This window comes from Coenobita brevimanus, chromosome 101 (assembly GCF_032717465.1).
Source record: "Coenobita brevimanus isolate Jiangsu-jjx chromosome 101, ASM3271746v2, whole genome shotgun sequence".
Taxonomy (NCBI): domain Eukaryota; kingdom Metazoa; phylum Arthropoda; class Malacostraca; order Decapoda; family Coenobitidae; genus Coenobita; species Coenobita brevimanus.
Window position 1 is genome coordinate 68017098 of NC_137054.1, and position 21436 is coordinate 68038533.

Consider the following 21436-nt stretch of genomic DNA (forward strand, 5'->3'; position numbering starts at 1 on the left):
ACAAGGAAGTAGGACAAAAAGAGTAAAAATGAAATAGGAAAAAGGAGTTGGTAGGGTAATGGTATGCAAGGGGAAAGAGGGGTTGGCAGGGATGGTAGGCAAGGGGAAAGTAATGTTGGCAAGGTATGGTTGGCAGGGAAAAGGTGGGGTTGGTAAGGATATGGTAGGCAAGGGGGAAAGAGGGGTTGGCAGGGATATGGTAGGGAGGGAAAAAGTGGGGTTGGTAGGGATATGGTAGGCAAGAGGGAAAGGGGTTGGCAAGGATATGGTAGGCAGGGAAAAAGTGGGGTTGGTAGGACTATGGTAGGGCGGTGGGGTTGATGTGGTTGTCAGGCGAGTGAGGAAAACGAGGAAAGGGGTGGGGTTGGCGGTGGAACAGCTGATGGAGTGGCGGTGAAAGGCTGGAGTTTGTTGGGCAAATCGTGAACGTGACAGAGAAAAAAAAAAGAGAAGAAAGAAAAAGAGGGAAAAAGAAAATGGGGATAATCGATTGAAAGGGAGGCCTGGCGTTGAGGAGGTGGAACAGACTGTGGTTAATTTTTCGGCAAACTATGAACGCGTTGTTAGTTTTGTCTTATTTTGTTTTGATTTTCAGATAATTTTTTTTCTTAGTATAGATATTTAGTTATCAGAGGGATGAAAAGTACAGCTATTTTCCTTTACACTATACCCTTTTCACCATAACCTGGCCCAGATTTCCGTCCTTTAGCAGCTTAATATATATATAGCTATGAGGAAAAAGTGTTCCAGCTCTCCATCCTTTTCACAGCACTTCTTTGTGACCAGCATTATAGTCTAGTGCTAATCTGTTGTTACCACTCAGCATTCAAGATGGAGAGATGGCAATTTTAGACCAAGATAGAGTGAAATGAATATAACAAACATATCCTCAGCTGAAAACAAAGATTCTGAAGTTAACCTGAATTAAAAAGTTTGAATTTAACTTATATAAAATGTCCAAATGAGTCTATGGCAGGAAAAAATGTTAAAAAATATGATTGCCTGTGAAAAGGTTGAATTGGCGGGAAAGAGGAACACAAATGGAAAAGATAGGACGAAAAATGAAAGAGAGGAGCCGATGAATCGATGAAGGGAAAGTGGTAGGGATGAAAAATGAGTGTATTGTTAGCCTGGTGAGATATTTTAAGTGGAGAGAGAGAGAGAGAGAGAGAGAGAGAGAGAGAGAGAGAGAGAGAGAGAGAAACGTGAACAGCTACGAACAAAGGGGAGAAATTAGGGAGGATGGACTGATATCTGAAAAAAAAAAAAAAAAAGTGGCCAGACAGGGGAAAATCAGCGGCCAGGTGTTGGAAAATCAGCGGCCGGGTAGGGGAACAGTGGCCAGACGGGGAAAACAGGCGACAAACAGGGAAACTCGACGGCCAGGGAGGGAGGGTAGACAGCCACAGAGGGGGTGAAAAATGGGGTGGCAGGGCAGGGAAAAAACAGACATCCACAGAGAGGAGGGGGGAAGGAATGGGAGGGCAGGGAAAAAAACAGAGAGGTGGGAGGCAGGCGGGGAACAAAAGCCTCATGAAATGGCGATCGTGCCTGGGATGATATGAAGCTATCAGGGGAAATATGAGGGAATTTCCTTAGGGCAGAGAGGCGCACCTGCATAGACGGCCACAAACTCGCTTTTTTCTTTCCCCCTTTTTTTTTTCCTCCTAGGGCGGCGAACCCAGAGCGGGAAAGAGAGAGGTGTGCTTTAGGGGCAGACTTTTTCCCGGGGTTGGCGGGGAAATTCTGAGAAACGCTCTGTGTGTGTGTGTGTGTGTGTGTGTGTGTGTGTGTGTGTGTGTGTGTGTGTGTGTGTATGCGAAATATTCTGCAAGTTGGTATAGAGTTTCCCTGCAACTGAGAGGGAAATTCTGGAAAACTCTGGGGTTTGTGAATTGATATGTTGATTAAATTGTGTGGACTGAGAATAACGTAAACTGATGAATTGGACTCGACGGTGATGGATGATAATACCTGTAATTAATGAGGCTGAGGGAGGTGAGGGGCAGGTGATTAGAGAAGTGGTCTGTTGTCTAGAAATGCACGAGTTCGGTCTCCGTCGGGGGTAGAGAATAATCAGATGGTGCAAATTGTGTTAAAACATGCTTTACTGATCTCCCATAAACTGGCATAAAACTAACACCCTATCATGACACCACCCTTGAATATGATGACACCCCTCCTGCATGTGACAGCCCTATCCTGTATTTTGTGTGGAGAGTTTGTATGAGTAAAGACGTGTTGATATGTGAGGGTGCATGATACGTATATATAGGAAGATTACTGAACGTAAGGGAACGGGCTGTCAAGTCTATGGCCAGAGTCGGACACAAATAAATATATAAATAAATGCTAACACCCGAAACAGCGAGGGGGTTATGTGTTTAGCCTCGCATGTCTATTAGTCTGTCTGTATTTCTGTCTGTCTGTCTGTGAGCAAGATAATGGAAAAACTATTGGATGGAACGGCACCAAATTTGGCATAGTGATTAAGGACCATCAGAGGAACGGGCTATTACTGATGTGGCAGGAAAAGGTCATAGGTCAAGGTCAAGATCAAGGTCAACTCTGATTTCGACCAAACTGGTGGAAGGAATACGGAACAGGATAGGGTGATGCGATTCAATTATGCGAACAGTAAGTCAAAAAATTTGCGAACAGTAACTCAGAAATTATGCGAACAGTAAGTCAGCAATTATGCGAACATTAAGTCAAAAATTATGCGAACAGTAAGTCAAAAATTATGCGAACATTAAGTCAAAAATTATGCGAACAGTAAGTCAAAAATTATGCGAACAGTAAGCCAAAAATTATGCGAACAGTGAGTCAAAAATTATGCGAACAGTGAGTCAAAAATATGCGAACAGTAAGTCAAAAATTATGCGAACAGTAAGTCAAAAATTATGCGAACAGTAAGTCAGCAATTATGCGAACAGTAAGCCAAAAATTATGCGAACAGTAAGTCAAAAATTATGCGAACAGTAAGCCAAAAATTATGCGAACAGTAAGTCAGAAATAAAGGTCACGGGGTAAGGTTAAAGATTCGTCACTTTTTTTTTTTTTTTTTATGTGTCCTACGTAAACCCAAACAGATCTGAAGTGATTTGGTTCGGACATGGTGGATTGTTTAACTTTAGCAAAAAATGAAATAATTCCAGAACAGTAGGTCAAAGCTCACCTACATAGGGTTTGGTCAGCGTAGACACTTTTGATCCCATTTTAACCCAACTTGGTGGATGGATTGAGGGTCAGGTAAGGATGAATTCAGTCGCCCTCGAGAGCATTCAAAGATCATGAACAAAGGGAAGGGTTAAAGATCTGTGGGCACCTGTTGTATCCGAGCACATTGTCCATCAGTTTCGAAGCACTGTGATGAATCAGGCTATAAACGGTGGATCATAGGCAGGGAAGGTGCAATAATTCACCACCAAGGCCTGGACATGATTATTTTCCAGCATCTTTCATTACTATTCACCTGATTTTCAGTTGCCCAATGATCGTGTCGACGGGCCCTCAGACCTATTGCACGGCCAAGGGTGTTGCACTTACTGAATACTACTTCGTTTTAAAGAACATAACTACTGTCTGATGTATGCAAGAGGATGAACTTGCAACATATGCCGTATCTTCCATTGCAATAGAGAAATACCTATGTTTTTCTTAATGCTGCAGATGCCCATTACTTGCAGCTCAAATGTTCATTTTTGTATTTAGTTTTTTCTCCCAGGTAATTATCCAACTGCAAGGTCTTGTGTATGGATATTTCCCAAGCCAAACCAAATCTAACGTAACCACGAAAGTCACATACATTTGTCCTTATTTGCTGAGGTAAAGGTGGAATGGATGCCAAGGTAAAGACCAGAGTATGCAGCTGTTTCTGGTAGGCTGGGTCTTGTTAAACTTGATTTGTACAGTATTCGTAAATCAATCAGTGCAGCTAAGCAAAATAATTTACTTTCTTTTTTCTTACATGAGCGACAAGTGCAGTAGCGAGTCGGTGCCACTCCACACCATCCAACACAACCCCACCACACCATATCCCGCCCCACCCCACGCCACCTCATCCCACCACACCACACTCTGTCCAACTCCACCCCGCTCTACCCCATGCCGATCCACCCTGTTCTGTCACGGTCCATCCCACCACACACCGCCTCACCACACCCACCCTAGCTGCTCCATCCTACCTTGCCCCACACCGCTCTATCGCTTTCCACCACGCTCCATCCCACCACACACCGCCTCACCACACCCACCCTACTCCACCCCACCTTCCCCCACACCGTTCCATTACTTTCCACCACGCTCTCCATCCCACCCCACCCCACCCCACCGCACCACACCCATACTCTGCTCCACCCCACCCAATCCTACCCCTCCCTTCCCCCACCATCCCACTCCAGGCCACCAGCTGGTAATGGTTTCACTGGCCTCTACGACCCCCATGTCTTGGTTCTCTCACACCGCCTTGAAAGATCCTGGGTCCTGGTGTGCTGGTATTGCCTCACACCAGTCTCAAAGCGAACCTGCAGCAGGAGGTGACAGAAAAACTCCAAGCCTCGTTTCTCTCTCTCCACAGAAACACCCTCAGCCTTCCTATCACCTCTCTAATCAATAAAAACACAAAAACACCTCCAGCCTCTCTGTCGCCTCTCCCTCGCCACAGAAACACCACTAGTTTCTCTATCCCCTCTCCCACGCCACAGAAACACCTACAGCCTCTCTGTCCCCTCTCCAACGCCACAGAAACATCGCTAGTCTCCCTGTAACCTCTCCCTGGCCACACAGACACCTCCAACCTCTCCATCACCTCTCCCTGCCTCCTCTCAAGCCTCCTTTCCCTCAGTACGGCACGCCTCCACTCCATCTCGCCACCTTGCTTTGGATGGACGGCCAGAGGTACAAATTCACTCACCATTCCTCTGTGTTTACCCCACACTTAGGGCACGTCCGTCACTCCCCTCCTGAAGCAACATATCAAAGAGAATCATCTATGGGCAGAGAAACATTCCAACCCTCTCTCAGGTACGAATATTTGGCCAGCGGAGGAATGTGACCAGTAGGAGTGGTGAAATATCAGGAGAACATCTGTCCCCAAATGTGTCATACTTCCAAAAAACATAACTCTGTAAATGACAAGGGAAAAATAATTGAAAAATCACCACTGGAATTTGGAGTGACAGTTTGGGAAAAGTGTGAGTGACGCGGGACTCCGAAAGATGTCAGAAATGGTGGCGGGAGAGCGGACGATTGCCGACGAAAAGTGGACGAGTGGACGGTGCTGGGAGGGCCGTAACTTTGTTGGTGGGGACGAAAATACTTGAAATATTGACCTGACGGCAGCAGAATTTGGCGGGGCGTGTGGGTACTGACCTGGTTCAAATAAGTGACGTATTTTTTGGCGTTTATGCTTGCTACTTTCAGACGATTTTGTTGAACTTACGAAACGTCTGTCGCGGAGAAGAGGTTAATGAAGGACTGCATTGGAAACGGCAGGTGCGCGGTCTATTGTAAGCTGTGGTAATTGCGCGCTCGGAGAATTGTGTGTGTGTGTGTGTGTGTGTGTGTGTGTGTGTGTGTGTGTGTGTGATGTAGACTTTCGGATTGTTTGTTCACATAATGGCGAAGTAATTATCGTCATCGTGCCATAAATAAAGAAAATTACTGTCTAAAGCTACCATCATGCCCACAGCAACTACACGCCTCGGAAATGGCTTCCCAGCTTCCTTCCTCTTCCATTTTGTGCACCGTACCTCGAAGCTAAAGGATCGCGGGGAGCTGGGTGATTAATTTCCACCCAGAGACAGCCTCCTTAGTTGGCAAAGTGAATGGCTGGGATCAGGAGGGTCTGCGTTTGTGTACCTAGAGGAGCAGTGTACACAACGCTCTCTGCATACACCTCATCAACAAGCCATCACCTTTTCTTCAATCGTTAACACACGTAAAAAACTAAAAACTAAAAATCGATGCAGGGGAACGTCTACACCAGCTGTAAACTGACACAGACAATCTAATTAAAGTGGCACTCGAGGCAGTTAAAGAATTTGCATGCTAATTGCCGAAGTTCCCCTTTCGGCTGACCCAAATCCTTTCAAAACCAACGAAATCAGAAAATAACTGCAAAAGACTTAGAAGACATCCTCAAGACATGGGAAGACTTTGGAGAGGGAGGCGAGGAGGGAGGAAAGGATGGGAGAAGGGAGGAAGGTAGAGGAGGAAGGGAGGGGAGGAGGAAGGAAGGGAGGGGAAGAAGGAGGAAGGGCGGAGTTGGGATGGGATTCTGGGCTGTCTCATTAATGCTAATTGGTCTAACGAGGAATATAAGGCCCGTATTCTAAATGGGACTGGGGGCTCCGTAACATCTTTTCCTTAGCGATTTTTTCCCACGCAGTACACAGCAGTATCCTTTGTTTTATGATGCTGATGTAAACTGCGTCGATATTAGCACGATACAGACAAGTGAATGCTGAGGTGTAATACTCAAAATAAATCGCTTAGGGAGAGGTGCTACTGGACCTGACAGCGACCAGACACTCCACCCCACCTCATCACTCCTCAGGAATCGGTAAAATCCTCTCAAGTCATTTTTTCCTTTAACTGAAGCAGGTTGTTTACGTTTCACTCACCTGGCCTCCACCATCCATGTTTGTTACCTCTTGGATGTGTATTCAACAAGCTGAGGGTAATCTGTTGCTATACTGGGAAAAAAATGCAAATAGGGTTGTCAAAGATAGTACCGTACCTTTCACGTCCAAAGCCGCCATGATTGTATCTGTTGTATCAGAGGGTCGGGTTGGGTCAGAGTATTTCTAGTTTTAGGCCTTCCGTCTAGTCAGGCCGAGAGCCACTGGGAGAAGGGAGGGTTCCAGGTGGGTTAAGAGGAAGGGGTGGGGGTGACAGGGCTGACGTGAGAGAAGGGAGAGGTGGCGTAAAGACAGTGCCGAGGAAGAGGAACAGGGAAGGAAAAGTGTCAGAAGATATGGACAGCAGAACAAAAGTTGGACAGAATAGGGGCGGGAGGAGGTGGTGGGGAGCGATGGGAAAAGTGCTGGGCTTGGGGCTGGAGAGAGGTAGAGGGGAAACGGCTGGAGTGAGAGAGGGGAGGGGGAGGGAGGGCTGAGGTAGGGTGGGTGGGGGAAAGGAGGGAAGGGGAGGGAAGGTGTTGGGGTCGGGAGTAGAGGAGAGGGAAGGTGTTGGGGTCGGGAGTAGAGGAGAGGCAAGGTCACAGGGTCAATATTATTCAAATTTTTCACAATTTCACAGCATTATGGCGAAATGACCTCGTATCTGATTAACCTCCAGCACGGCGCTCTTATAATGGCGCGCGCGCAAGCATACACACACACACACACACACACACACACACACACACACACACACACACACACACACACACACACACACACACACACACACACACACACACACACACACACACACACACACACACACACACGCAAAGAGGTCACTAGGGAATTAATGCATAAAAAAATGTCAAATAGCGTCGGGTGAAGAACACATAGCACGTTGTTAACTGAGGTCACGCTAATCTTAGGTCAGTCTAATATTAGCTCATTCTAACATAAGGTCATTATAATCTATGAAGATGATAATAAGAAAAGTGTCTAGTTCCATGTTTATCATACTATCCTGCCCGCTTCTACACCATCTTCCTCTGTCTCCTTCCTGCCTTGCGCTGCCTGTCCCTCCTCGTCCTGCCCTGTCCTGCCCTGCCCTGTCCTGCCCTGCCCTGCCCTAAGCCCCCACCTCCGTTGCCATCTCCCTTCCTCTGTACAATAGCCACACCAGGCTCACTGACAAGAACCTAATGTTTTTAATTTACCAAGAAGCACATTACACGGGGAACTGATCTAGCTGGACTGCGATTACAAAGGGCATTACAATATTCCAGTGACCAAATATTTAACATGAGTATATTATTATTATTACACTACAATGCCTGTGTGTAAGATGATCAGCAACGACTAGTCTCTGTATGAAAGCAGTTATTTTTCAGGGCAAGGAACAGTTTAGATCTGATTGCTTTACTGTGCTGGCTCTTCAGTTTCTGCTCATAACGCGAGAATCTCCTCACTTCTGTTAACTCATTATCTTCTTGGGGTTTGCTGTTACTTAAAGCGTCTGACGGTAGCAAGAAAGGATCGTAGTAGCGTATTTAGGAAATGTCTACTCGTGGCATAATTTTATATTCATCAACTTCTTACTTCTGACTTAAAGTGGCTCAAGGTACTTTTTTTTTAATGCGAGGAAGAAGGAACCAAAGGCCACGAGCCCGCAATAACTGTTCCTTCCAAGAGAAAAACAAAATACAAGAGAGAGAGCCAAATTCAAGATCCGATCATTTCGAGATGCCTGGACACACTGTAAATAATGGTTTGGTTTTGATACTCCGGTCTGATACAACTCTCTCAGCAGATACCTAAAGACAACAACACAGCTCATTCCTCCTTTACTATGCAACTTTTACGAACATATCAGGACTGTAGGGTGATTCTTAAACTTCTTTCTGATTGCGGATGGGGGGAGTGTTTTGTTGGTTAGCCGCTAGAGGGTCGGGAAGGTGAGTGTTCGGTACAACCATCTTCCGCCCATACAAGTGTCAGAATCACATATCCAGTTTAACTATATATAAAACATCCAAAGACTGAGGGGTCCGGTGATGCTTGCTTTCATTTTCATCTCTTGCATTATGTCACCCTTATCATCTCTCTCTCTCTCTCTCTCTCTCTACATTTATATAGATAGACAGAGACACAAATCGACAGATAGAAGGCTGAATGGAGAGATGTAATTAGGTTTATATGCTACAGGGAATTAGTTTTACCAGTGATGTCATGGAATCCTTAGTGAAATCTTGAAATGAGTTTAAACTGGGATGAATTAATTTAGGTTAGGTTAATTTAGGCTGAGGTTAGATTAGGTTAGGTTAGTTTAGGTTGGATTAATTTAGATGAATGCTATGTTATCCGTTCATCTAAATTAATCAAACTTAACCTAACCTGGCCTAACCTAACCTAACTTAACCTAGATTATCCCAGCCCAACCTAACCGCAGCCTAAATGAACCTAACCTAAATTAACCCATCTTAATTGAATCTCATTTGTAACTCCCTAGGGATCTCATGAAATCACTGGTTACACAAAATTCCTGTAACATATATATAAAGCGAGACTGATAGATAGAAAGCTGGATGGATAGATAGATAAAGCGACTTATATAATAAAGAGTATATTTGAGTGTCCCACCTGAATATAAAAGTCTCGTTGAACTCCGGGTTAAGGTTCCTGCGATGGACTTTGGTGCAGAACTTCTTTTTGCGGTCCGGCAGGAGGTACACCTTCACGTAGGGGTCAGACGAGCCACTCACGTCCTTAACTGGAAGGTCATGAGCCTGCAACACCTGGGTGGAGACAGACGGGGTTAGTGCAGGAGGGGGGAGGAGGGGAGAGGATGAGCAAGAGGACTTAACGACTTGAGACTACAAGAGGGGTGGTTGGAAGGAGGAATTGGTAGGAGTTGGGTGGCAGGGTTTAGCAGGGTCGTGCGAGTTGGAAATGTGGCAGAAGTGGTGGAGAGGCGAGGGTTTGCGGGATGGTGGAGTCCAGTTGCATGGTGGGGGCTGCTGTGATGAGATTAGTGAGGTGGTGGGAGTTGGTGCAGTGGTGGAATTGGAGTGGTGAGGGTTAGTGGGGTGTCGGTGGTTGGTGGGGGGCTAGAGTGATGGGGTTAGTGAGGTGGTGGGTGTCAGTGAAGTGGTGGAATTAGCGTAGTGACAGGGGTTTTTGGCATGGCGGGGGTTGCTGGGATGGAGAGAGTTAGGATAAACATGCAAGGGGCAGGGGAGGGGAATGAGCCTCTGAAATACGATTGATGTCTCCTAACCGTGTGGCAGCAACAAGAATATTAAATACGCATTAGTTCTGAAAAAGTTAATATTCATCGCTTTTAACTCCTTACGCCTTAGCAGAATTATTGGGTCTGGAGGTGGCATAAAGAAGAGGAAGGAGCCTGGTACTGAAGGGGAGAGAGTTGGGGTGTAATAGTGAGGACAGCAAACGAGGGGTAACGATGATGTGGGGGAAGGCGGGAGGAGGTGAGTTGGGGAGTGGAGGAGTAAGGATGTTAACAGAGGAGTTACGATGAGTGAAGCAGACAGGGAGAGAGGGAGACAGGCACAGAGGTAAGCAGGGTAGGCGGCAGACTGGGAAACAAGCAACGAGGTACTTAGGCAGATAAATAGGCAGGGAAAGAGTGTACGAAAAGGGTAAACCGAAAGGCACACAGTATCAAACCCACTAGTCCTTTCAAGGCTGTTGATATGGAGTAGGTTATGAATAATGTTACAATTCTATTAGGGGGAAAAAAAAGCAAGAATAATGAAGCAGGAAAGTCCCCCCAGCTATCAAGCTCTCCAGTCGATGTCGGCAGGAAAAAGGAAGGACGACGAAGCTGTCATTGAAACTTTACATGAAAACAGGGATGAAAATCTTATTCTACATTTGTTTAACTTGAAAAAGGAAGTAACATTAAGAAGGAAGGGCTATGGTATGCAGAGAAACAGTTGATGAAAAGAATGTGATACGTATGGGGCGTTGGGGAAGTGTGGTGGGGGTGTAGAGGGGATGGAGAGTGTGGTGAAGTTGGGAGGGCATAGGGAATGTGGTGGGGTGAGGAGGGGATGGAGGGTGTGGTGAGGCGGGGATGGAAGGTGTGGTGTGGTGAGGAGGGGATGGAGGGTCGTGTGGTGGGGAGGGGATGGAGGGTGTGGTGGAGTCAGGAGGGGATGGAGAGCGTTATGGAGCTAGGACAGGATGGAAGGTTTGGTAGGAGGAGGATGGGAGAGAGAGTGTGGTGGGGTGAGGAGGAGATGGAGGGTGTAGGGGGTGAGAAGAGGTGGAAGGATGTGTTGGGGTGTGGGGGGGAGGAAGGGAACGAAAGCATGGTGGAGTGAGGAGTGTAAAAACAGGAGCAGAATCGGGACGGGAAAATGGTGAGGGGAAAGGATGGACTCTATAAAGAAGGATAAAGGGAAGAGGAGTGGGAGAAACGAGGACATCACTACTGTATTTACTTCACCCGTACTATGGGATTGCTGGCCCAAAGGATAGGCAGAGGGGGTGGCACGAGAATAGGCAGAGATAGGGGCAGAAAGGGACGCAGAGGGTGGTACGGTGCCAAATAAGGGAGGTAGGTAGGGAGGATGGAAGGGAAGTAAACATGGGATTGGGAGAGAGAGTGGAAGGGAGAGAGGCTGGCACAGGGAGAATATTAGGCAGGGAGAGAATCAGCCCGAGGAACAAACAGGGAGAGAGGAAGGGAGGCAGGCAGGGAGAGATAGGCAGACAGGGAGGAAGCCAGAAGGGATGATAGACAAAGAGATAGGCAGGGAAGGGATAGATCAAAGACAGGGAGGGGAGGGAGGGAAGGGAAAGGGAGGGGAGGGGAGGGGAGGGGAGGGGAGGGGAGAGAGGGATATGTGAAAATAAAAATGTGAGTGAGTGAGGAAGGCTGAGTGAAGAGGAAGGAAAGGAGTGAGTGAGTAATGATTCGTGAGTAAGTGAGACAGTGAATGACGAGAAATTGAGTGAGAGGGAATGTCTGCGTCGGAGGCAATGCGTTGAGTCAGTGAGTGAGAGAGAGTAAGTGAATGGGAAAGAAAGATAGTGAGTGAGTGAATGACAGTGAGAGAGGGAGTGAGAGTGTTGTATTGAGGTGAGAATGTATTAATTAAAAAAAAAAAAAGATTGAAAATGGCAAAGTAACGTAGGGGGAATGTCAGAGTGAAACAGGGAAAGTGTGAGAGTGAGGCAGGGAAAGTGTGAGAGTGAGGCAGGGAAAGTGTGAGAGTGAGGCAGGAAGGGTGTAAGAGTGAGGCAGGGAGAGTGTGAGAGTGAGGCAGGGAGAGTGTAAGAGTGAGGCAGGGAGAGTATGAGAGTGAGGCAGGGAGAGTGTGAGAGTGGAGTAGGGAGAGTGTAAGAGTGAGGCAGGGAGAGTGTGAGAATGAGGCAGGAAGGGTGTAAGAGTGAGGCAGGGAGAGTGTAAGGGTGAGGTAGGGAGAGTATGAGAGTGAGGCAGGGAGAGTGTGAGAGTGAGGCAGGGAGAGTGTAAGAGTGAGGCAGGGAGAGCATGAGAGTGAGGCAGGAAGGGTGTAAGAGTGAGGCAGAGAAAGCTTGAGAGTGAGGCAGGAAGGGTGTAAGAGTGAGACAGGGAGAGTGTGAGAGTGAGGCAGGGAGAGTGTAAGAGTGAGGCAGGGAGAGTGTAAGAGTAAGGCAGGGAGAGTGTGCGAGTGGAGTAGGGAGAGTGTAAGAGTGAGGCAGGGAGAGTGTGAGAGTGGAGTAGGGAGAGTGTAAGAGTGAGGCAGGGAGAGTGTAAGAGTGAGGCAGGGAGAGTGTGAGAATGAGGCAGGAAGGGTGTAAGAGTGAGGCAGGGAGAGTGTAAGGGTGAGGCAGGGAGAGTATGAGAGTGAGGCAGGGAGAGTGTGAGAGTGAGGCAGGGAGAGTGTAAGAGTGAGGCAGGGAGAGTGTGAGAGTGAGGCAGGAAGGGTGTAAGAGTGAGGCAGGGAGAGTATGAGAGTGAGGCAGGGAGAGTGTAAGAGTGAGGCAGGGAGAGTGTGAGAATGAGGCAGGAAGGGTGTAAGAGTGAGGCAGGGAGAGTGTAAGGGTGAGGTAGGGAGAGTATGAGAGTGAGGCAGGGAGAGTGTGAGAGTGAGGCAGGGAGAGTGTAAGAGTGAGGCAGGGAGAGCATGAGAGTGAGGCAGGAAGGGTGTAAGAGTGAGGCAGAGAAAGCTTGAGAGTGAGGCAGGAAGGGTGTAAGAGTGAGACAGGGAGAGTGTGAGAGTGAGGCAGGGAGAGTGTAAGAGTAAGGCAGGGAGAGTGTAAGAGTAAGGCAGGGAGAGTGTGCGAGTGGAGTAGGGAGAGTGTAAGAGTGAGGCAGGGAGAGTGTGAGAGTGGAGTAGGGAGAGTGTAAGAGTGAGGCAGGGAGAGTGTAAGAGTGAGGCAGGGAGAGTGTGAGAATGAGGCAGGAAGGGTGTAAGAGTGAGGCAGGGAGAGTGTAAGGGTGAGGCAGGGAGAGTATGAGAGTGAGGCAGGGAGAGTGTGAGAGTGAGGCAGGGAGAGTGTAAGAGTGAGGCAGGGAGAGCATGAGAGTGAGGCAGGAAGGGTGTAAGAGTGAGGCAGAGAAAACTTGAGAGTGAGGCAGGAAGGGTGTAAGAGTGAGACAGGGAGAGTGTGAGAGTGAGGCAGGGAGAGTGTAAGAGTGAGGCAGGGAGAGTGTAAGAGTGAGGCAGGGAGAGTGTGAGAGTGGAGTAGGGAGAGTGTAAGAGTGAGGCAGGGAGAGTGTGAGAGTGGAGTAGGGAGAGTGTAAGAGTGAGGCAGGGAGAGTGTAAGAGTGAGGCTGGGAGAGTGTGAGAGTGAGTAGCAGGGAGAATAACTGAATAAGCAAGTGAGTGGCAGGTGAGTAAATGAGTGAGTGGCAAGGAAAGTAAGAGAGAGAGTAACAGGGAGAGTGAGTGAGTGAGTGAGTGGCAAGGAGAGTGAGTGAGTGAGTGGCAGAAAGGGTCACACAGTAAAAGCAACGAAAAGCAAAGGAAGCGAGAGAGAGAGTGTTATTGCTGGTAAGAGTCAGAGGGGAGAGTGAGGTGCATACAGAAGAGAGAGAGAGAGAGAGAGAGAGAGTAGCAAGCCAGCTCTCTCGTGTGACCTAGTTGGGTTGGTATGTGGTGTGAGGATCAGTACTGTCCCCCTCCCCACCCCCTACCAGCGTATATCCCCAGTCACCACCCACTCCATTCCTCACCACCCCACCCTATCATTCACCACCCCACCCACCCCACCCTCCATAGTTTACACCCGGCCATAACTTACCATGCCGACAGGACACCGACATTCACTTCCAGATTCAATTTCTCTTTTTTTTCCATGGCCTCCACACTATGTTGTATTTGCCCAGGTTCACTTTCTCTTTTCTGTCTTCCACACACTTCTGAATTTCGCGCCACTCCTTTACCTCTTCACCGATTTTCTTCTAATTTGGTACAATTGATCCCTGGACGAATACCCCCAAACCCTACAGACACACATATATACACGCATTTCTGGACCTTGTATCCTCCTGTGTTCATGAATCACCAAGGCGATTTGTCTGACGTCTTCCCCTTTCCATATGTCACTGTACACAAATATCATGACGTTATCCTGCACTTCCTTATATATACCTGTGTGGAAACATGTAAAATCTCTCTTTCCCTACGCAAGCAGAGGGAAATGAAAAATAAGAGGTGAACTATAAGGCGAATTTTTGCTCCTGAGTGTGCGTTAAAATTCATTTCCAGCCACTGAGAAGCTGTTTCCATTATTTTATGCGATAAGTTAACTGCTACACAAGCTACCCTGTCGAAAAACACGATACAAACAATAAATATTTACAGCATTTATCATTCTTTTTATTCGCCTTTTTCCCCATAATTCTCGATTCTGTTTCCTGCTCTCGGGCTTGCGATTAAAATAATAATAATAATAATAATAATAATCACAAAGTAGATTAAACCAGCTTCCCGCCTGCTCAAACTTCCTCCAGCCTTGTGTTTACCTCCACAATACATTTGTGTCAGGATTTACGAACAAACTTAAGATGAATTCTCTCTCGTAACTCAGATATAATTTACCAGGAAGACCAAGGTATAAGGAAAAAATTAATTCTCTCCGATCCTCCTCCTTCCTGCGAAAAAATATATAAAAATAAAGCTGACTCGAACGTGAATTCTCCGTGAGTTTCAACCCTTGTCAGCACCCTCCATTCTTCCTCCTCTTTCTTTCTCATTTCTTCATGCTTCTCCACTTCCTTCCTCATTTCTTCATTCTTCTCCTCTTCCTTCCTCATTTCTTCATTCTTCTCCTCTCGTAGTCTTTCTTACCAGTGTTTACCGCATCCTAATTTCCCCTTCTTATTTTCGTCTATCCTTTCTTCTCATGATTCTCCGCTTTCCCGTTTTCTGTTTTGTATCTGATTTTCCTTCTTCGTTCACTTTCCTCTCTCCTTTTTTTTTCTGTCGCCTCACATCTTTTATATTTTTGGTGGTTGCTAATGTACTTACCTCTAATTTTTCTCATTTATTAAGCTCTCATCCTCTCATTTTCCCTACAGACTCATTTACTTTCATTTCCGTCATTTTTACTTGGCTTATTTACTTCCTCTCATTTTTCGTGACGTGACTTTTTTTCCGATTTATCTACATCTGTCTGTCTTTCTATCTATCTGCCTGTTTATCTATCTGTTTATCTGTCTGTCTATCAATCTATCTTTTTCGTCAGAGGGCAATTGAACGGCAGAGAGAGAGAGAAACCAGCTATAATTCAGTCCACTCGCTCCTCAGAACCACTAAAATCGGCTTGTGGTTCCGAGGAATACTGATACAGTCCACGTAATGCTTCTCTTGGGACTAGCCACGAAAATTCTACGGAACTTCCTCGTTGTATTTGCCTGCAGAGAGAGAGAGAGAGAGAGAGAGAGAGAGAGAGATTTTGTCGAGTGCGTCGAGTGCGTTATTATGTGCACAGCTTTTCAACATAGTGATTCTGACGAGTGGCACGCTGACAAAGAGAAGCCAAAGTGGGTCTAAAGCCAGATCACGCTCCTTTCTTCCTGCTCTCTCCTTTATTCCTGTTTCCTTCTTCCAGCCCTTTCTCTCTTTCGACACAAGCTTCCCTCTTCTTCCTTCGTTCCTTCACTATCTCGTTTCTTGTCGTTCGCTCTTGTTTTCCCTTCTTCCTGTTTCTCCTTCCTCTTTTCAGCCTAACCTTTATTCCTTCTTTGTTGGTCTGTTCCGTGTCCTTCATCCTTCCTTCACTTCCTCCTGACCTTGCATCTTCGCTCTTCCCTGCTCCTCCTTCCTTCACTCTCCTTCAGTGTAACCTTCATCCTTTCACCCTTAACTCTTTCCGTGTCGCTCCTTCCTTCCTTCCTTCCCTCCTTCCTGCCTTCCTTCTCTCCTTCCTTCTTTCCTTTTTTCCTTCCTTCCTTAGCTTTCCTTTTCCTGTTCTCATCTCATCTTCCTGTTTCCTCATTTACTCTCCTTCTGTCCTTTCCTTCATTGTAGACTTTTTCCCTCCTCTTCCTTCCTTCCTTCCTTCCTTCGCTTCCTTTCTCTCTTCTTCCTCTTTCCTTCTTCCTACTCCCTCCTTCAGTATGTGGTAACCGTCATTCCTTCACTTTCAACTGTCCTCCTCTTCTTCCTTCCTTCCTTCTTTCCATCACGCTTTTCCCCAGTCTTTCCTCTTCCCTCCTTCCTGCTTCCTTCTTCGTTTGTCCTTAATTCCTTCCTTCTCGGCTGTTTACTGTATATTCCACTTCCCTCCTCCTCCTTCCTTCATTCCTCTCTCTCTCTCTCTCTCTCTCTCTCTCTCTCTCTCTCTCTCTCTCTCTCTCTCTCTCTCTAGTTCCTTCATTCTTTGTTCATTATTATGTTCCTGCCTCTTCCATTCTTGATTAGTCTCTCTCTCTCTCTCTCTCTCTCTCTCTCTCTCTCTCTCTCTCTCTCTCATTTTCTTTCACAGCGTCTTAACAGAATTGCCTAACTCCTTCTATTTCCACATTCTCCCTCTTCATGCTTTCTCAGTTCGCCTAATTCCATGGCCTCCAGCGTCTCTCTGCTGCCTCATTACCTCTTTCATTTCTCCTCTGTCTCCCCTTTTTCCCCACATGCTTCCTTCGTATTTTCTTCAGTCTGTCTTCTCTGTTGCCCATTTTCTTCCCCTTCTTGGCGAAATGAAGAAAAATGGGAGAAAATATGCACTTCCTACCAGCACATGCCCTTTAGATCTGCTGGCAGTGTGAATGTAATAATAATAAGAAGAGTAATAAGAATAATAGTAATAATAATAATAATAATAATAATAATTATAACTAGGATTCTTTCTTAGCTTCCCCGTTCCCTGCCTTCTCCACTTCGTCTTCCAGTGGTTCTTTCCCTATTCATTTCCTTGCCTGGACTCATTTCCTCAGCATTCTACTCTTCCCTTTCCTCTGTCTTGTCTTCTTTCTTCTGTATTTCATTGATTTATACCATTCCCATTTCACCATCAAAACTCACGTCCTTCACCTTGCTTCTCTTCCCCTTCCCTTTCCCTTTCCTCTCCCCTTCCCTTTCCTCTCCCCTTCCCTTTCCCTTCCCCTTCCCTTTCCTCTCCCCTTCCCTTTCCCCTCCCCTTCCCTTTCCCCTCCCCTTCCCTTTCCTCTCCCCTTCCCTTTCCTCTCCCCTTCCCTTTCCCCTCCCCTTCCCTTTCCTCTCCCCTTCCCTTTCCTCTCCCCTTCCCTTTCCTCTCCCCTTCCCTTTCCCTTCCCCTTCCCTTTCCTCTCCCCTTCCCTTTCCTCACCCTTTCTCATTTCCCTCCCCTTCCCTTTCCTCCCCCCTTCCCTTTCCTCTCCCATTCCCTTTCTTCTCCCCTTCCCTTTCCTCTCCCCTTCCCTTTCCTCTCCCCTTCCCTTTCCTCTCCCCTTCCCTTTCCTCCCCCCTTCCCTTTGCATTTCACCGGTGTCCCTCTCATCTGTCAACTTCTATCTCCCCTCCTCTTCCCCTCTCCCTTCCTCCCCTCTCCCATTATCTTTGATTTGTTTGTCACCCCCTCCTCTCCCCTCTCCAATCACCTCTCCCATCTCTCTCTTCATCTTCTCCCCTTTACCGCCCTTCTTTGACATTGTATTTCCCATTTCTTGTTCATCTCATCTATCAACACATTTCTTCTCTCTCTCTCTCTCTCTCTCTCTCTCTCTCTCTCTCTCTCTCTCTCTCTCTCTCTCTCTCTCTCATTTTTTCTCTGCCACACCTTCATCCTCAGGCATTTATCTCCTCCTCCTCCTCCTCTTCTCCGTCTGCCATCATTCTCTTCCCTGTTTATTTAACTTTCTCTAATTTGCCTCCCTCAGACGAGAGAGAGAGAGAGAGAGAGAGAGAGAGAGAGAGAGAGAGAGGTGATATTCCCCTCAGACAACGAAACACCAGGCTTCAAGAGCGAGAACGAATGAAGGGAATTTAAAGCAAGGATGTGTGCAAGTCTGCCTGTGAGGGAAGTGAACCGAGAGCAAACTGTGAGAGAGGGAGCGAGGTGGCTAGAGAAAGGGATCCAGTAAGCTGAAGATGGAGCGAGAGAGGGAGCGAGGGATCAAGAGGAATTGCGGATGAGATTGTGAAAGAACGCAGTGTGAAGTAAATGAATAATAAGGAGAGAGAGAGAGAGAGAGAGAGAGAGAGAGAGAGAGGGGGGGGGTAAGAGGAATGCAATCATGAAAGAAAAAGTGAATGAGGTGGAGGAGGACTGTATGAAAAAAAGGTGAAAAGACAGGTAGAGAGAGAGAGAGAGAGAGAGAGAGAGAGACTGACCTTGACAACGAGGCCTTCAATGGCGTGGTCGTACTTAAGCGAGAAAGAGAGTCGTCCTACTGCCTCCGTGTCCGACCCCGCCCCGCTGCTCTCCACGCTCGACTGCCGCACCAGCTCGTTGCGGTAGAGCTCAGGCTGCGGAAAGAACACCAACACCTGACACACGACACACCAGGAGAACACCAACACCTGACACACGACACACTGGGAGAACACCAACACCTGACACACGACACATCACAGCCTCTCACATGATTTTCCTACTCTTGAAACTGTGACTTATATTTTAGCATAATTTTTCCCATCTCCAGACGAATATATTTTAGCTTACGACATTTTTCAATCGTAAGGAGAAAGATATATCCTTAACACACTTCTTCCCTTATACTAACGCTTCCTAAGTTCAGTGAGGTCTAAGGAAAGCAAGGTTGTAAAGAAAGATGCTTGCTGTCGTTGACGAAGTTAAGTATAGACATTCATGATATATCACTGAAACAGGGATGTGAGGTATTGTCTGGCTAATAACGCAAGGGAGGTAATGATATATGTGTTACTTCATAAAAATACTTACTGTGGGGCATGAGGAGAAAGAATATTGTCCATTCGTTAAACGTGATAAAAAAGACTGGAAGCTGAGGCCTGAAACACACACACACACACACACACACACACACACACACACACACACACACACACACACACACACACACACACACACACACACACACACACACACACACACACACACACACACACACACACACACACACACACACACAGTATATCAGGTCACAGAAGTATATTGTGAAAATCCCGTTTGTGTTTTATATTCAAAACTTATAGGAAAATTGTTAGATTTCTTTTTTAGAATATAAATTAGAGGAGGAGGAGGAGGTTCTAGTCTTAAGCTCCCGTCTTTCTTGGAGTTATGTTATCAACTGGTGAGAGAGGGTTTCAGTACAGAGAAGGCGAATTTTCTTTGGCGTACTCCCCCATTCCTATTCTTTGTCATTTCCGATACGCCAGGAAAACGGGGTATAGGTAGATCTCGCTAAAAACAGCTTACTTCAGACGGTTCTTGTCTTAAAACCGTAGTAAAATAAAATAGGACAAAATTCACTTCCTGTCTGTGAAGCTCATTTGCCAGTTACCCTTAATTTCCAGTAATATTTGTAATGAAAAAGTTGAGTTATTGTATTAATAAACCCACAGCTTATAATCAGCACTGCCTGTAGCGTTCTTAGTCTATAGGAAACTCTCCAGATGTTCATAATATTTCTCCTGTGTGGCTCAGTATTGGTGTCCCTGTACATATCCGCGTCTTGTGCTTGTACAATACGCTGACAACTCCACTATAACACAGCCCGTCACTACGCCCTGCCTCCCTCCCTGCCGTGCTGTTCATTGTCGCAGCTTCCGGTAATCAAGTTACGTCAACAAATCAGGTGAAGCCGTCCTGCTGATCAATATGTCTGGCTCACTCGTTCCCTCTACTGCCGCACCAACACAACTCCCAGCCTCATCCAAAATAAATTGCGTTGACAATCATCCGTCGCTGTGACTCACTTCTCATTATCACTACCTTAGGACAGTTTCATTCACCTTACGACATTTATCGAAATAGAGTTAAAAAAGAATCTCCATTAAGCCTTTCACTACAAGAAGTCTGACCTGTGTTGAATAGCAATAATAAACCGGATTCACGAACCCTGGCCCATTTAGAACGTCACACCAAAGTAATGTTTTTGAATCCCATTTACAACAAATTTATGGGACGTCAGATTGCTATGGATTAATATTTCTTTGCCCATGAGGTCTCCCGAAAAGCCTCTCCAAAGTTGAATAAAATGGTTTGACGGTAGAGAAAGTAAAATATAAAAAGGAGTGTAGTGGCAGTCAAGGGATTGGTCGAAATGATGTCTAATGGCATTACTTTGAGATGCCTCGCCTAAGATAAAGATGCTAGTGTTTGTGTACCAAGAGCATCATACACTAGAGACCATCGCAGTGAATGTTGACACTCAGGCCCATATGATTCACTCTAGCATCGCCTGACGTTACCAGGAATACCTTACTAAAGTTGTTCCGCCCATCAGAGGGTTTATTGACGTCAGTATTAACACTTGCAGTCATCTGTAACTCTCAGCTGAATAAAATCGTCTGGCGTCAATTGAAAAAAAAAAAAAAATGTGTATGGGAAGACGAGGTCAGGAGAGGGTAAATGCTCCCCAGTGATACTCGTTACCAAGCTTCACACGCCATTGTAACGAGTGATGTGTGTGTGTGTGTGTGTGTGTGTGTGTGTGTGTGTGTACTGTTGCTTTGGGAGGCAGGAACTTTGATATTCAGTGCTCAATTTTTTTTTTATCACTGATCAAAATACATTTATTCATTTCCGGTCGCCGTCACCTGCTCTCTTTATATAAAACTATTTTCTTTTCTCACGGTCATGCATTCTTTCTCCTGCCCTCATCTATTGATCACAGGCATGTCTATCTGTCTGTCTACCTATCTGTCTATCTATCTGTATATCAGTCTGCCCCTCTGTTTATCTGTCTGTCAGTCTGCCTGTCTATCTGTCTATATATATCTATCCCAGTCTCTCTGTCTATCTGTTTATCTGTATCTTTACCCACCTCCTCACTCTTCCTCATAGAAAAATTTATGGAGGTATTTTATCACCTCGGTACACCTGTCTCGTCTCAGGTAACAGTTTCTCTGGCAGCACTTAGCAGCCTCCGCCACCTGGGGGAATTAAAGAAGCTAAGGGGACAACGGGAGGAGGAACAGGGCAGCCATTCTCCCAAGCTTCCCCTGCTGTGCTACAAAGAGCCCCATCACTCCCTCCAACGTTAGCCCATCCACCCAGACATCACAGACAAGTCCCATCGAGTTTTAAGTCACCTGGATTTCATGAGTGAGCCCCTACGTGTCTGCCCTTAGCACTTCAACCATCTTCCTAGGGAGGTGCTAAAGAAGAAGAACTAATGCGCACTGCCAGAATCAAGCTCTCCAACACTGGCAATCCGCAGTTCAGTACCT

The 21436-nt window shown here is 46.4% G+C and overlaps 1 protein-coding gene across 1 annotated transcript in view; it reads right to left on the reverse strand.

Annotated features, from left to right (window-relative positions):
• The window catches only part of LOC145415073 (synaptotagmin-10-like), a 120408-nt gene that overhangs the window by 45062 nt on the left and 53910 nt on the right, over positions 1–21436 (reverse strand). Inside the window, exons 5-6 of the mRNA XM_080284487.1 lie at positions 18395–18529; positions 9267–9421 (exon numbers count right to left, since the gene is read on the reverse strand). Of these exons, the coding sequence (XP_080140613.1) occupies positions 9267–9421; positions 18395–18529 (290 nt within the window). The remainder of the gene's footprint in view (positions 1–9266; positions 9422–18394; positions 18530–21436) is intronic.